The sequence below is a fragment of the Grampus griseus genome (assembly GCF_964374135.1).
Source record: "Grampus griseus genome assembly, chromosome: 3".
Classification (NCBI taxonomy): Eukaryota; Metazoa; Chordata; class Mammalia; order Artiodactyla; family Delphinidae; genus Grampus; species Grampus griseus.
Genome location: NC_139019.1, coordinates 60,870,862 through 60,886,933, shown reverse-complemented (window position 1 = coordinate 60,886,933; position 16,072 = coordinate 60,870,862). Strand labels below are relative to the sequence as shown.

At 35.1% G+C, this 16,072-nt stretch overlaps 1 protein-coding gene across 1 annotated transcript in view; it reads left to right on the top strand.

The window, feature by feature from the left end:
• Positions 1 to 15,643, top strand: part of TBCA (tubulin folding cofactor A) — a 102,119-nt gene extending 86,476 nt beyond the window's left edge. Inside the window, exons 3-4 of the mRNA XM_082652099.1 lie at positions 13,142 to 13,228; positions 15,387 to 15,643. Coding sequence (XP_082508225.1) covers positions 13,142 to 13,228; positions 15,387 to 15,467 — 168 coding nt within the window. The 3' untranslated portion in view covers positions 15,468 to 15,643. The remainder of the gene's footprint in view (positions 1 to 13,141; positions 13,229 to 15,386) is intronic.
• The last annotated feature ends 429 nt before the right edge of the window (positions 15,644 to 16,072 follow it).

The following is a 16,072-nucleotide window of genomic DNA, read 5'->3' as shown; positions in this document are numbered from 1 at the left end:
TTGTTACAACCATCAGTGACACTGTTATCACTTCTTTCTTACATAACCTCTCCTTGGAATGCTCTTTTATGTTGGCATCTTTGATAGAATGGTCACCAGGTTTCACTGCCATTTTTTCTCACTCTGCTTTGCTGAAACTCTCCCTCTCCCAGCTTGCTGTCTCTCTCCCATCTCTCTCTATGTGTCTCTTTATCTCTCTATCTTTAAAAAATTTTTTTAACCTTAAGAGTTCTAGCTACAATTCCTCTCTAGGTAATCTCATACCATCCTTTAACTTTAAGTACCATCTTTATGCCCATTCATTTGTTTGCACAGAACATATTAATTGAACCCCTGGCTACTTGCCAAATACTGTTCCAGGCACTCTTAGACGTGGCATTAAAAGCAACAACAAAACAGAAAAACCCAAAATTCCTGCTAACTTGACATTCATTCTGGTGCCAATATCTCCCAAGTTTCTATCTCTGGGCCCAACCACTCCAATATGTATCAGTATATTCAACTGATCACCAATTTGACATATCCCTTGTGTGTTCAATACAAGAATCTTGGTCTTCCCTCAACCCAGCTCACCTCCCTGAAACAAGAAGCTAGTCTTTCTCTTGTTTCCCCCCTCTCAATAAATGGTACGTCTACTTATTCAGATACCCAAACCAAAACTTACGGGTCTTCTCTTGATCACCAAGTCCTCTTTCTTTTTCTTTACATTTCTTTCTCTACTGCCACTATCCTAGTCCAGTCCACTATCACTTCATGCCTGTACTACTGCAAAAGCCTCCTGGTTGATATCCTCTTTGTCTCTTGATAACTCTCCATTCCTTTCATACCACAGTAGCCAGGTTGATCTCTTTAAAAAGTATATCAGATTACTTATCCCTTTACTTAAAATCCAGTGTCCAGTGCATTTGGAATAAAATCCAGATAACACTAAGTAAAAGGAGAATATAAAATAACTTATACAGATTATATCTCAAGACTTATTTTTTAAATCAGCTTTATGAACTCACAGTGGTTTTCATCATATAAATTATGTTACAGATGGTAATGCACACTTAACCCAGACTTTAATTAAGTAAAATTAATCACTTAAAGTGGATTTTTCTTTTTTTTTTCTTTTCTTTTTTTTTTTGCGGTACGCGGGCCTCTCACTGCTGTGGCCTCTCCCATTGTGGAGCACAGGCTCCGGATGCGCAGACTCAGCGGCCATGGCTCACGGGCCCAGCCGCTCCGCGGCATGTGGGATCCTCCCAGACCAGGGCACGAACCCGCATCCCCTGCATCAGCAGGCGGACTCTCAACCACTACGCCACCAGGGAAGCCCTAAAGTGGATTTTTCTGTAGGTAGTTGCTTTCTGTTGTGCACAAGGAATGCAGTGGCACTTGAAATGTCTCCTTCTTCAGGTTATACAAGAAGAGAACTTATTTTCTTCAGCTTCCAGGAGAGCCTCCCTTCCTCTATGTATGATCTAACAAAGGACATTCGTGTGTCAGATATTCTTAAATTGAGAGAGGATTTGTAAATAGGTGTGCAGATACAGTATGTCCCCCAAAATGTTGACTTTTGTAAACTAACTGCCCTTCATAAGGATTTACATATGGAATGTAACTTTTTGATTCTTAACTTTATGTTAAATGCTTTTTAAATATATACTTCCATAAATATTCATATCATTTTTGTATCTCTCTCACTTTAAGGTACTCTATTTTTTTCCCACATTTAGTGAGAAACATTACAACGTAGTGTATCACTTATTTCACATAGGTCCTTCTTAGACCCCATCTGGTTTATTTTCCCACTTGTGTAGTTAGTGACCTTGTTTAGTTTTTTCTTTGCCTTTTTCTTTTCATCACCAATAATGTATTTTAAAATAGTCCTATAGCTAGAATATGAGTTGTAAGTTACTTGGAATGGGGAATGTGTTTCCTTTCTAAATAAAATTCTACAAATAATGTCACAGATTATCACAGAATCTGTTTTATTTCATTTGTATTTATATATTGATTATCTTTCAGTAAAATTACTACTTGATAGGTAAGGATTAACTCTTTATTGAATCCTATGTTCTAATTGTTACTTAAAGATATTAGCCACTCACATATATATGGAATCTAAAAAAAAAAAATAGTTCTGAAGAACCTAGGGGCAGGACAGGAATAAAGACGCAGACGTAGAGAATGGACTTGAGGACATGGGGGTGGGGGGGAGGGTAAGCAGGGGAGAAGTGAGAGAGTGGCGTGGACATATATACACTACCAAATGTAAAATAGATAGCTAGTGGAAGCAACCACAGGGACATCAGCTCAGTGCTTTGTGACCACCTAGAGAGGTGGGATAGGGAGGGTGGGAGGGAGGGAGATGCAAGAGGGAGGGGATATGGGGGTATATGTATAGATGATTCACTTTGTTGTACAGCAGAAATTAATACACCATTGTAAAGCAATTATACTCCAATAAAGATGTTAAAAAATAAAAAAATAAAGATATTAGCCACTTACTGGTTATATCATTGACTACATATGCAGATGTAAAAGGGGAAAAAATTTGTTCAAAAACCCTTTCTAAACTCAACCATGTTAAAATTCTTTTGTCACAGTGGTCATGGTTTATAACATGATTTTCTAGATTCATAGTCAGCCTAGTACTTAAATTCAAGAATACCAACCCATGTCTAATTACAGAGCAATAAATTGTTTTGTTTTCTGATATTCTCAACCTGCAGTGTATACAGTTTTCAGTTGCAGTTTTGTTTCAGGGTCTCATGAAACCTTGTCTTTAGCCCAGCCTACATGCTTTTCTCAATTCCTTTTCCTTGCTTAGCTTTGCAGTGGCCAGACTTACATGTTTTTTCTTATGTGCAAGGGGAGTTGCATTGCCAGAAGCACTGCTCTTTTCCTAATTGCCTACTACTGTAAGGTCAGGAATTGTTTCATGACATTTGCTGATGCCCCTCGTAAAAAATATGGAAGCCAAGTGCCAGATTTTGTGGGTTCTCTACTCTTCTCCCTGTATTTCCTCCTCTTCTGAGCTAAATGCCATCCCCAGTCACTGTACACTACCTTGACTTTTCTCTCACTTGGTTCCATTTTGCTCTGGCTTTCCTAGATCTTCTGAACGAGCCCTAATATTTTATAACGTACACATACAATGCTGTCTCTTGGTCCCTGTCAAACTTCTTACCTGAAATTGATTGCCAAAATTGTTCTCTCTTGCACTGGGCTTAATTTTGGTTGTTTTAAAATAAATAACTAGGCAGGAGTTTCAGGACCCTAATAAGCCAAAATACCAGTCAAAGAGTTATTCTATAACACAGCATTCAAATGTTGACTCGATATTGGTTTTAGCCTTCTGCTTATGATATTCCTCTTTTCCTCCAATATCCTCATCCCCCGATTAGGGATGGTTACAGAGGATTTTGCCCTCAACTGGTGAAGGTATTCTCGTCTTTTTTTGTTTTTTTTTTAAAGCCTATTCTGGAGCAGAAATGATTGGTAATAATGACAATCAAACATATCTCAGTTATTTTACATAAGGCATGATGCATCTCTTACCTTCCAGAAGTAATATTAAAGGACAAACTGGTTCAATTTTCAACCAAGGTTTCTCACAAAAACCTTACATTTATTACATATAATTGCAGTATTGTGAAATTTTGCACCACATTTTTTGTGATTTACTTGAAACATGAGTTAACGTTCACAATTTGATATTTCTTTTTCCTAAAACTGAAGGGGCAATTTTTTCATTAAATATATGGAAAATAATAGGAGGTTTCAGTCTACAAAGAGGAATTTGACCAAGGGTCTCTTACAAGGCTGCAAGAAACACCAGAGTTTTTTTATCAATAACTAAAATTTTATTGTCTCTTGGTACATATAATCAGGTTTATAAATAGTGTTCTATTTATACACTTGCTTTTTTTGTTTTTTGTTACAGACTCACAGGGAGTTGCAAAATATTTTCAGGGAAGTCTCATATACCCTTTACCATTCCTTTTACAATGTAGCATCTTGCATAATTATATTACAGTATCCAAACCATGAAACTGACATTGGTACACCACAGAGCTTATTTACATTTCACTAGTTATACATGTACTCATTGTGTGTGTGTATAATTCTATGCAATTCCATTGCATGTGTAGCATGTGTAACTACTGCACGATCATGATGGAGAACCATTCCATCACAAGACTGCCTTTTGCTATCTCTTTATAGTCCCTGTCCTCTCCACCCCTTAAATCCTAAATAATTAACACTCTTTAAAGAATGTTATATAGCATGGAATGGAATCACACAGTATGTAACCTTTTGAAATTGACTTTTTCCACTTAATAATTTCTCGAGGTCCATCAAGGTCATTGAGTGTATCAATAATTTGTTCCTTACTATTGCTGAGTAGTGTTCCATGGGATGAATGTACCACATTTTAACCATCAAAGGACACTTGGATTGTTTCCAGGTTTTGGTTGATACAAAAAAAGCTGTTATGAACGTTCATATTCAATTTTTACATGAACATAAGTTTTCATTTTCTGGGATAAATGCCCAAGCAATTGCTGGGTCATATTAGTACATTTTTTGTTTTAAAAGAAACTACCAAACTCTTTTCGAGTGGCTGTACCATTTTATGTTCCTACCAATGATGTTTGAATGGTTTGACTTCTCCACATCCTCACCAGCATTTGGTGTTATCACTGTATTTAATTTTAGCATTTAACCATCACCTACATGATAAGTGTGTAATGATAGCTGATTGTGCTTTTAATTTGGATTTCCCTAATAGCTAATAATGTTGAACGTCTCATTTGCTTATTGCCCGTCTGTATATCCTCTTCAGTGAAATGTCTGTTCATGTCTTCTGCCCAGTTTCTAAATAGATACTTTATTTTTTTACTTTTTGAATTTTGAGAATTTTTAATATTTTCTAGATAAACGCCCTTTGTTGGATATGTGGTTTGCAAATATTTTCTTTTAATCTCTAATTTGTCTTTTTACCCTCTTAACACAATCTGTTACTGAGCAACAGTTTTTAACTTTGAGAACACCTTATTTACAGCTAATACTTCCTTTTGTGAATCATACTTTTGACCTCAAGTCTAAGGCCTCCTTGCCTAGACCTAGGTCCTGAAGATTTTCTCTTTTTTTTCTAAAAGTTGTGTGGTTTTATGTCTTACATTCAAGGCTTTGATTGATTTTGAGTTAATTTTTATTGTAAGGTATGAGGTTTAATTAAAGGTTCATCTTTTTGCCTATGAGTGCCCAGTTGTTCCAGCAGCATTTGTTGAAAAGGTTATCCTTCCTCCATTGAAATGCTTTCATTCCTTTGTCAGAAACCTGTTGGACTTATTTGTGTGGGTCTATTTTGGGGTTCCGTTCTGGTCCATTAATGTGTCTAACCCTTTACCAGTACCACACTATCTTGATTACTATAGCTGTATAGTGAACCTTAACACAGGGAAGACTGAGCCCTCTCAGTTGCTTTTCTTTTCTTTCAAAATTGTTTTACCTATTGTAGTTTCTTGGCTTTTCCATAAAAATTTTAAAATAAGCTTTTCTGTATCTGTAAAACACTTTGCTAAGATTTTGATAGAAATTGCATTAAACGTATATAGATCAACTTGGGGAGATTTGATATCTTTACCACGTTGAGTATTCCAATCAGTGAACATGGTAAGTCTCTCCAGTTTATTTAGGTCTGACTTTCATAAGTATTTTGTAATTTTCAGCATACAGATCCTGTACATGTTTTGTTAGATTTAAACCTAAGTATTTCATTTTCTTTGAAGCTATTGTAAATGGTATTGTTTTTAGTTTCAGTTTCCAATGCTGTATTTGTTGTTAGGTATAAAAGTGCAGTCAATTTTTGTGTGTGGATCTTACAACCTGTGACCTTGCTGACCTCACATATGAGTTCTGGGAGTTTTTGGTAGATTCCTTCTGATTTTCTACATAGACAGTCATGTCATTTGCAAGTCATTTGCAAATAAGAACAGTTTTATTTCTTTTAAGTCTGTATGTCTTTTATTTCTTTTCTTGCTTTGTTGCACTGGCTGGAACTTACAGTGCTATGTTGAATAGGAATGGTCAGAGTGGACATCCTTACCTTGTTCCCAGTCTTAGGGAGATAGTTTTTTATCATTACATAAATATTAGCTGTAGGGGTTTTGTAGATGGTCTTTTTCAAGTTGAGGAAATTCTTCTCTTTTCACAGTTTTGCTGAGTATTTTTGTCATGAATAGGTGTTGGATTTTGTCAAATGCTTCTTCTGTGTGATTTCGTAAGATCACATGATTTTTCTTCTTTGGCCTGTTGATACTGTGAATTACATGGATTAATTTTCAAATATTGAACCAGCCTTGATTGTGTTATATAATTCTCTCTTTTTTTTTTAACATCTTTATTGGAGTATAATTGCTTTGCAATGGTGTGTTAGTTTCTGCATTATAACAAAGTGAATCAGCCATATATATACATATATCCCCATATCCCCTCCCTCTTGCGTCTCCCTCCCACCCTCCCTATCCCACCCCTCTAGGTAGTCACAAAGCACCAGCTGATCTCCCTGTGCTATGCAGCTGCTTCCTACTAGCTATCTATTTTACATTTGGTAGTGTATATATGTCCATGTCATTCTCTCACTTCGTCCCAGCTTACCCTTCCACCTCCCTGTGTTCTCAAGTCCATTCTCTACGTCTGCATCTTTATTCCTGTCCTGCCCTTAGGTTCTTCAGAACCATTTTTTTTTTTAGATTCCATATATATATGTGTTAGCATACGGTATTTGTTTTTCTCTTTCTGACTTACTTCACTCTGTATGACAGACTCTACGTCCATCCACCTTGCTACAAATAACTCAGTTTTGTTTCTTTTTATGGCTGAGTAATATTCCATTGTATATATGTGCCACATCTTTTTTATCCATTCATCTGTAGATGGACATTTAGGTTGCTTCCATGTCCTGGCTATTGTAAATAGAGCTGCAATGAATATTGTGGTACATGACTCTTTTTTTTTTTTTTTTTTGCGGTACACGGGCCACTCACTGCTGTGGCCTCTCCCTCTGCGGAGCACAGGCTCCAGACGCACAGGCCCAGCGGCCATGGCTCACGGGCCCAGCCGCTCCACGGCATGTGGAATCCTCCCAGACCGGGGCACGAACCTGTGCCCCCTGCATCAGCAGGTGGACTCCCAACCACTGCACCACCAGGGAAGCCTGGTACATGACTCTTTTTGAATTATGGTTTTCGCAGGGTATATGCCCAGTAGTGGGATTGCTGGGTCGTATGGCAGTTCTATTTTTAGTTTTTTAAGGAACCTCCATACTGTTCTCCATAGTGGCTGTATCAATTTACATTCCCACCAACAGTGCAAGAGGGTTCCCTTTTCTCCACACCCTCTCCAGCATTTGTTGTTTGTAGATTTTCTGATGATGCCCATTCTAACTGGTGTGAGGTGATACCTCACTGTAGTTTTGATTTGCATTTCTCTAATAATTAGTGATGTTGAGCAGCTTTTCATGTGCTTCTTGGCCATCTGTATGTCTTCTTTGGAGAAATGTCTATTTAGGTCTTCTGCCCATTTTTGGATTGGGTTGTTTTGTAATTGAGCTGCATGAGCTGCTTATAAATTTTGGAGATTAATCCTTTGTCAGTTGCTTCATTTGCAAATATTTTCTCCCATTCTGAGGGTTGTCTTTTTGTCTTGTTTATGGTTTCCTTTGCTGTGCAAAAGCTTTTAAGTTTCATTAGGTCCCATTTGTTTATTTTTGTTTTTATTTCCATTTCTCTAGGAGGTGGGTCAAAAAAGATGTTGCTGTGATTTATGTCATAGAGTGTTCTGCCTGTGTTTTCCTCTAAGAGTTTTATAGTGTCTGGCGTTACATTTAGGTCTTTAATCCATTTTGACTTTATTTGTATAATTCTCTTAATTGCTGAATTAGATTTGCTAATATTTTGTTGAGGACTTTTGCATCTAAGTTTATGGGAGATAATGGTCTGCAGTTTACTTTTTTTTATACTGTATTTGTTAGGTTGGGAAGTGTTCTCTCTTTTTTTTTCTTGAAAGATTTATGTAAAATTGGTGTTGTGTTTAAATATTTGATAAGGTTGTCCAGTGGAAGCATCTGTGCTTGAAGAGTTCTTTTTCAAGAACTTTTTAATTACAGATCCAATTTCTTTAATAATTATAGAACTGTTCAGTTTATCAGTTGCATTTTGGTGGTTTGTAGTTTTCAAGGAATTGGCCCATTTCTTCTAAGTGGTTGAATTTATGAGCATTATGAACAATATTATAAAATCACTTTCAGTATTTTTTCTCCTTTTGTTGGTTGTGGGGTCTGTGTTGACATTCTGTATTTTGTTACTGATACTGGTGATTTGTGCCTTCTTACTCTGTATTTGTCAGTCTTAACTAGAGGTTTATCAATTGTTTTTCCAAAATAAAGCTCTTCATTTCACTGCTTTTTTTTCCCTCTGTTCTTTTCCTGTTTTTAATTTCATTGATTTCTGATTGTGTATTTATTCTTTCCTTTCTTCTGCTTGTTTTAGGTTTCTTTTGCTCTTCTTTTTTAGGTTCATGAAGGAAAAACTTAGATTTTTAATTTGAGATCTTTCCTCTTTCCTAATCTAAGCAGTTAGTGTTCTAAATTTCCCTCTCAGCACTGCTTTAGCTGAATCTCACAAAAGTTGACATGTTGTATTTTCATTTTCATTTATCTATGTATTTCTCTGTTCCCTTTGAGACTTCCTTGTTGACCCATCAGTTATTTAGAAGAATGTTTAATTTCTAAGTGTTGAGTCCTGCTATCTTTCTATTATTGATTTCTAATTTTATTCCATTATAGTCAGACATGTTCTGTGTGTTATTTCAATACTTTTAAATTTGTTGAGGTTTTTGTTTGTTTTGTGTTTTGATCCAGGATATAGTGTACTGCAGAGAATGTTTCATGAATGCTTGAAAAGTGTTTGTATTAATCTTTCATAGGTAGAGTGTTCTATAAATGTCAGTTAGATCTTTTGGTTGATGGTGTTACTCAATTCTTTTATATCTTTGCTGATTTCTTTCCTCTAGTACCTCTGTCAGTTGCTAAGAGTAGCGTATTGAAATCCTCAACTGTATTTGTGGATTTGTTTGTCTCTCCTTTTAGCTTTATCATTTCTTGTTTTATGTATTTTGAAGCTCTTTTGTTTAGTGTGTACACATTTAGGATCACTGTGTTTTCTTGGTGGATTGATCTTTTTTTTTTTTTTTTTTTTTTTGCGGTACGCGGGCCTCTCACTGTTGCGGCCTCTCCCGTTGCGGAGCACAGGCTCCGGACGCGCAGCCTCAGCGGCCATGGCTCACGGGCCCAGCCGCTCCGCAGCATGTGGGATCTTCCCAGACCGGGGCATAAACCCGTGTCCCCTGCGTCGGCAGGCGGACTCTCAACCACCATGCCACCAGGGAAGCCCTGGTGGATTGATCATTTTAATATCCCTCTGTGCCCCTCATAATTTTTTTGCTCTTAAGTCTATTTTATCCAACATTAATATAGCCAGTACTGCTCTTTTTTTAATGTTTGCATGATGTATTGTTTTTCCATCCTTTTTTTTTTTAACCTGTATTTCATTATTTTGAAATGAGTTTCTTGTAGACTGGTTTTTAGCTGGTAAATTTAGACCATTCATATTTAAGTAATTATTGATGTGTCGGGGCTTAGAGCCCAGATTATTTTTGACTCATAGAATTCTTCTTACATCCTTAACCATTCATCAATAACCACAAAACACAAGTCAAATGAATTTCTTTCTTTCTTTTTCTTTTTTTCTTCACGGCATGGTGACTGGGTCCTAAGAGAAGTGTTTCCCAAAAGTGATCAATCCAAGCGGCCCATGTGGAAGCTACAAGGCTTCTTAAGACCCAGCTTCAGGTCTTCAGTCCCAGAATGCCATTTCTGCCACATTCTGTTGGTCACACAGTGCCAGACCAAATTCAGTGTGGGAGGTGACTGCACAAGGGTAGGAATACAAGGCGGTGAGGATCATTGGAAGCTGTCTTGGATACTGACTGCCACTACCACTAATTCACATGCTAGAGTTGAAAGCAGAATCATGGACTGTAACTCACCTGTTAACTAGCTAATCACTTTGGGACTCAACTTTATCATTCGTAGGCTGAGGAGGCTGGACTAGATGACCACTTATGTCTCTTCTGACTTTATAATTCTATATTTCTCAAAGTATCTTTATATCTTTTTTCCCCAGCTTTATTGAGGTATAATTAAAATTGTATATATTTAAGGTATGTAGCTTGATGGTTTGATATAGATATACATTGTGAAATAAATATTCACCATGTTCAAGCTACTTAACATATCCATCACCTCACATAGTTACTGTTTTCTTTCTTTCTTTCATCAAATGGATTTCTTAACTTGTTTATTATCACATTACCATTTTGCCACCATGTAAAAGGAAAGACTTAACCATTGTTCCAGTAATCTCTGAGCTACTCTAAATCTCAGTTTGACAAACTAATGCAGTTACCATGGGTTCCAGAAGCAGCCAGTATCTAATATTAGAGCGTTTATAGATTATTATAGGTATAGCCAGGCCTGGGTGAATGATCTGGATCACGAAAGAAGCTGGAAACCTTATCCCAGTTGATCAGTACCAAAAGGACTTGACATTGGCTAGATTATTTCACACTTCTTTCTGAAAAAATAAAGATCTGCCAATAAGGCTTTTCCTTTCCAATGTATGTATGTTTTGATTATTAAAAAAATTGATCATATTTTAGGTCAGTAGTTTATTCATTGCTATAATGAGCCTTGCTACGCCTCCCCCAACATCAGTTTTACCTGAATAACTTGCCCCCAAAAAATCATAACTTGTTTTAAAAACAGTAAGATATCAGTAGGACTGCATCCTGTTGTGTTCTCCTGAGTTCCTTGTACCTGCATATCTGTGCCAAGATTCTTACTTAACCTCAGTCCTGTCATAGTAAGCACTAGAATGAACTGACAGTTTATCCAGATATTTTAAACAGAGGCCCCATTCATTCGAATGACTCCTTCCCAAGGGGAACACTTTGAATGATAATACTTTTTTAGTTTATTCAGGTATTTTGAAGAGTATCTTTACTGTATAATCACACCTTATATACTGTCTTTTTAAATTATTCCTGACAGTTGTAATTCATTGTAGGAAGGTAAAGTATATGATTTATGGCCTTGATTAAGGTGTGGTTTATGGATTCCAAATCATAGTTACCACTGTACTGTATGCCTTTGGCTCCCTGTGGCATGATCTTCTTGAAGCGGTGTTAAGTGCTTATTTTCATGTTTATTCTCCTGCATGGATTGGAGGATGAGACCTCTTTTTCGTCTTTATATCCCCTATACCTGGCATCCTGCAAATATATAGTAAGCTTATTGTATGAAATGAGGCTGGTGTATGGGACAGACAGAGCTTTAGCCCTACTTAAGTCAGAGTCCTGTTTTGACAGACTAATTGAGGAGTTTTGCTCTATAATAATGGATAGAACAATAATGACTAGAAATTATTTTGGACATCATTGTTTAAAGTGCATTTCAGTGACAACACTAAAGCTTGCCAAACAAATTTTACAAGTGTACATTTTGGCTTATCATGTGTTTGACCAAATTCTTTATATTCATTTCATCTTGTTTAATTCCTATAAGCTATTTTCAAGTGGAGTCCATAGGGGAGGAAATATGAATCGCTTACCCAATGAAACGTCCCTGTCACTGATTTTTCACATGTATTCAAACTAACCAGTTACACAAAAATAAATTAGTGGCAATGATTGAATATTTAGGCATAGGATGAATAGCTGTAAAATAAAGTCATGATCCTGTGTTTGAAATTTTCAACATGTGCCTTATTAGTAAAAGAATTACAAGTTCAGCAATAGATTTCACCTGAGAAAAGAGATGTGGACAGGGAGCATCCTTGTATATTATAATTTTGATTTTTATTTACATTGTGAACTATGACAAAACTTTTGGGAAAAGGAAGAGGTAGTGGGATTTATTGAAGTTTCTATTAGAATGTAGTATGATTACCATTAAATTATGTCTTTTGTTTTTATGTGAGCTAGGTAATAAAGCTTCTAGGTTAAAGTTTAGATTTTGCACTCATTTAACCAAAGGTGTTTGACCAAACATTACTTTTTGGAAATAAATGTTTTAATGATCACTGTGTCTCTTTCTGAGACTAGTTTAAGGAAATAAAGCTTCCTACTTCCTTAGGAAGTAGACTTATTTGAGGTCTGACATCTGACACTAATGTATTTACCCTCTTATTGATTGGGTTTCCCAGTCATCTCTTTGATTTTTTTTCTTTTTCTATGATTTGATATGTTACAGTCCTTCTTCAAACGATGGATTTTTAAGTCTAGAAATATCCTCCAAAATAAAGATTCCCGTTTTTAATTCTGTAGTGTCTGTCTTCAGGAGGAATAGACAGAAGTAGAAGTTCACATTCAGAGGGGTGCCAGGTTGGTAATTTGGATCAAACTGCATGGGGAGAATAATCTCTCTCCTAAAATGAAGCACAAGGATAAGTAATAACTTTTTATGCATGATAAGCATCAAAAATATGAGCCTGCTGGTCTTTGCTTTTCATTTTTCTTTACCTCTGTCTTTCAGTGAGAACCTCCTGCAGTGTGCACACGATGTGATCAATAACTCAATAACTTTTTTCATGCAGTAATTATCTCCGTGTGATATTATCTGAACACTGTTTTTCATTATTACTGAAAAGATGCAGGAGATATTTATATAACCAGCTGATCCCATTTTGGATAAAGGTGCTTTTTGACAGCAGGAGAAATAGTTTATTTTAAATAGCCTTTTTAAATAAATGCTCTACGAAAAGCTTTTTGAGTTAATTTTCGCTTAGCATGAGAGGGTGATTACCAAAGAGGTTTAGATGTAAAACTTGTACTTTGTATATTTTACATTATGATAGTCATTCTTTCTAACTTATAATAAACACAATTAAAATTAAAATATTGAACAATTTAACATAACAGTAATTTTTTTCTGATTCCTCTAAATCATTTTATATATTTTCAGAGGTATGAGCTAAATGCATAAGTTCTACCATTTCTGCATGTCTCACAGAGATTCTCATTATAGGCAGAGATCCTGCAAGAGTCCCGGATGATGATCCCAGATTGCCAGCGCAGGTTGGAAGCTGCATATACTGATCTTCTGCAGTTATTAGTAAGTAATACTTATCTGTCTTATGTTTCAATTTTTTTTCAATCTAATACACGAAAGGCCAAAATTTTAAATGTTTAACACTGAAAGCTAGTTGGTGACATTTTGTTTACTTGCTCAATGTACCAGTTTATTTTTAAATAATTAATGGAGTTTAAGTGGTGTTTTAAGTTATACCTCCAGTAAAAGTACTGTGTCTAACGTGTTTATTTATTTAAACTTAATTAATTAAATATATTTGAGTTATCATGGTAAGTATTCATAGTACTAATACTGTCCAGCAATATCTTGAATGATTTGGTTTTCACACATAAAGATCTTTTTTGACACATTAAAGGTGAGTAGTCTGTTTGAAATTTTAAAAGATCCAAATGTTTCAAATGAATTTGGGCTGTTTTAAAAAGGATTTGGAATTCTTTCCAATTCAAACCTAAATCGATTTGAGAGAGTAAAGAAAACCCTGTACAGTTATATTTAGGCAGTGCTCTCATATTAACTTGGAGCTGTATAACACTCTTATCATACTTGCTGGTATAAATGTCTTGTGATACAGTGGCAGAATGATTTTAAAAAGCGTTCTAAGAAAAATGCAAAGTCATCTTTTTTATTTCTTAATAGAGATAAAAGCATAACACTATATACCAGCCGATTATTATTGCTGTTTGATGATAATTTGATGAATTCTATCATTTCCTTTATTAACCTCATTTTATGTTTCTAGTTCTTGAGCTAATATTAATTACCAGCTACATAGCTGTCTCCTGATTCATAGTTTTCCCTATATAACAAAAGTAGTGTGAGGCTTTTTCAGTATGATCATGTATATGTATTCTTGGAAAGAGAGTGAGATTTGTTTTCCCACCAAAATAATATTAGGACTAAATCTGTAGAAAAACAGAGAGAAATACTTACATTTTACTTTACTTTTGACACAGAACTCATATTTAACTATAGGAACCTTTTAAAGGCAGGAAAACTCTCTTTAAAGCCAAAAATGAAGCTATGGTTAAAAGATGAAATAAAAGATAGATGAAAGCAGGAAATAATTACTCTATTAAAATATTACCCAAAACAAAAGCATCATTTGTATTTCCTGAAAATTGAAATGCTTTTTTCTCTCATGAATGTAGTAGCTGAGAAAGTAATAGAAACTGCTTGAAAAAAATAATATTGTCTTTGGATGATATACTTGTGTGTGAGGATATATTCAGCAGCATCTGTACCCTCGAAGAGCTTATATTTTCTGACAGAGAACAAAGACATAGTTTAGGTGTAATACAGAAGTTTCAGAAATTCTTACTTGTAGTCTGAATTAAGCAAATCCTCAGTCTTTTTTGCTTTAAAATTTCATATTAAATACATATACACACACTTTATTCCCTCTGCCCTGTAAGTGTTTGTATATATCCATCTTTTATTGCCTTGAATTGCTATTGCTTTATTTATTTATTAAAAAATCAAAATTTGCTATGCACAGTAACTTAGATGATATTATTTCATTTCTCTGTTACTGTTACAATATGTTAGTAAAAGTTTTCTGTGTAAAATACCAAGGAAAGACTCAATCTTTGAGTCTTTAATCAGAAAACGAAAGCTGTCAGTCTGTTTCCTTGTAGTAGTGTATATAATACTCAATACCAAGCAGACAGTTCACTTTTCTGATTCAAAGATTGTACTTAACTCTGGTGTGACACCAGTAGCCGCCTTTGTCATTGTGAGTAGTTGGAGGATTATTTTGGTCTGAATGTCATTATATATGTAACACACTAGTAAATAATTTTTTACTTTTAGTGCATTACTAATAATAACTCCATTTGTATGGTGATGTGTTGACCAAGTGAGAATGCAGTGTTTTAAAATTTTTTCTGAGGTTTTAATTTAATTACTTAATGCCAGTACCTTTAGATGACCATGTTTTTCACTTATTGTATGAGTATATACAATGAAACAAAACCAAACCTGTTATTTCTTCCCTTACCTGTAATGAAAGAACAGAATTGTTCTTCAGAAATCTGTGGAATTATACTATATTTAGGTGAGGCTTGGGATCCTTTTTGTTTTAATTTTTGAGCTGCTTATGTTGATGGTTTGTAATATCTGAGTAATTAAAGTACTGAAGTTCGAGAAGGATAAACCTAATTTTTATTATATTTAATTTCAGGAGAGTGAAAAAGACTTGGGAGAAGCTGAGGAATATAAGGAGGCACGTTTAGTACTGGATTCAGTGAAGTTAGAAGCCTGAAGGTTTTCTATACAGGGTGTTTTTTTGCATTAAGTCCTGGGATCCATTCCACAATTCATTATTTTTGACCACTGCTATGTGTCCAAGTAGTATGAGAATGTGATTCTTTTTATGCAGTGCATATGTTTTTCTTTGCCTGATTTAATGTGTCAAATAAATGAGTTCATCTAATAAAATTGCTTCTTTCGTACTTTACAGCGTATTTTAATGAACCTTTTATCATTAAGTCATAGCCATTTTTGACAGAGAATTAAAATCTGTTAGGTCCTATTTAAAGTCTAGATATTTTGCTGCTTAAGCGTGGATTAAGTTAAAAATAGGTTACTTTTTTTTTAAGATAAAAATACAAATTTTGAATATTTTATTCTGAGGAGGATACAACTCGCAGGTAAGAGAGTAAGAACCTCTCTGTGGATACAGCCTTACATATTTATTTATTCACAGTGAAAGTCCAACATTTCCATCACTATGAACTAATGAGAAACATATAAATCTTTTTCCAGAAAGTCAGATTTATACAGAAAACACCAACCATTTAGATCTTCAAGAATAAGATTCTTATGAACAATAAAGAATTGAATTGTATTTTAAAGGAATAATGGCTA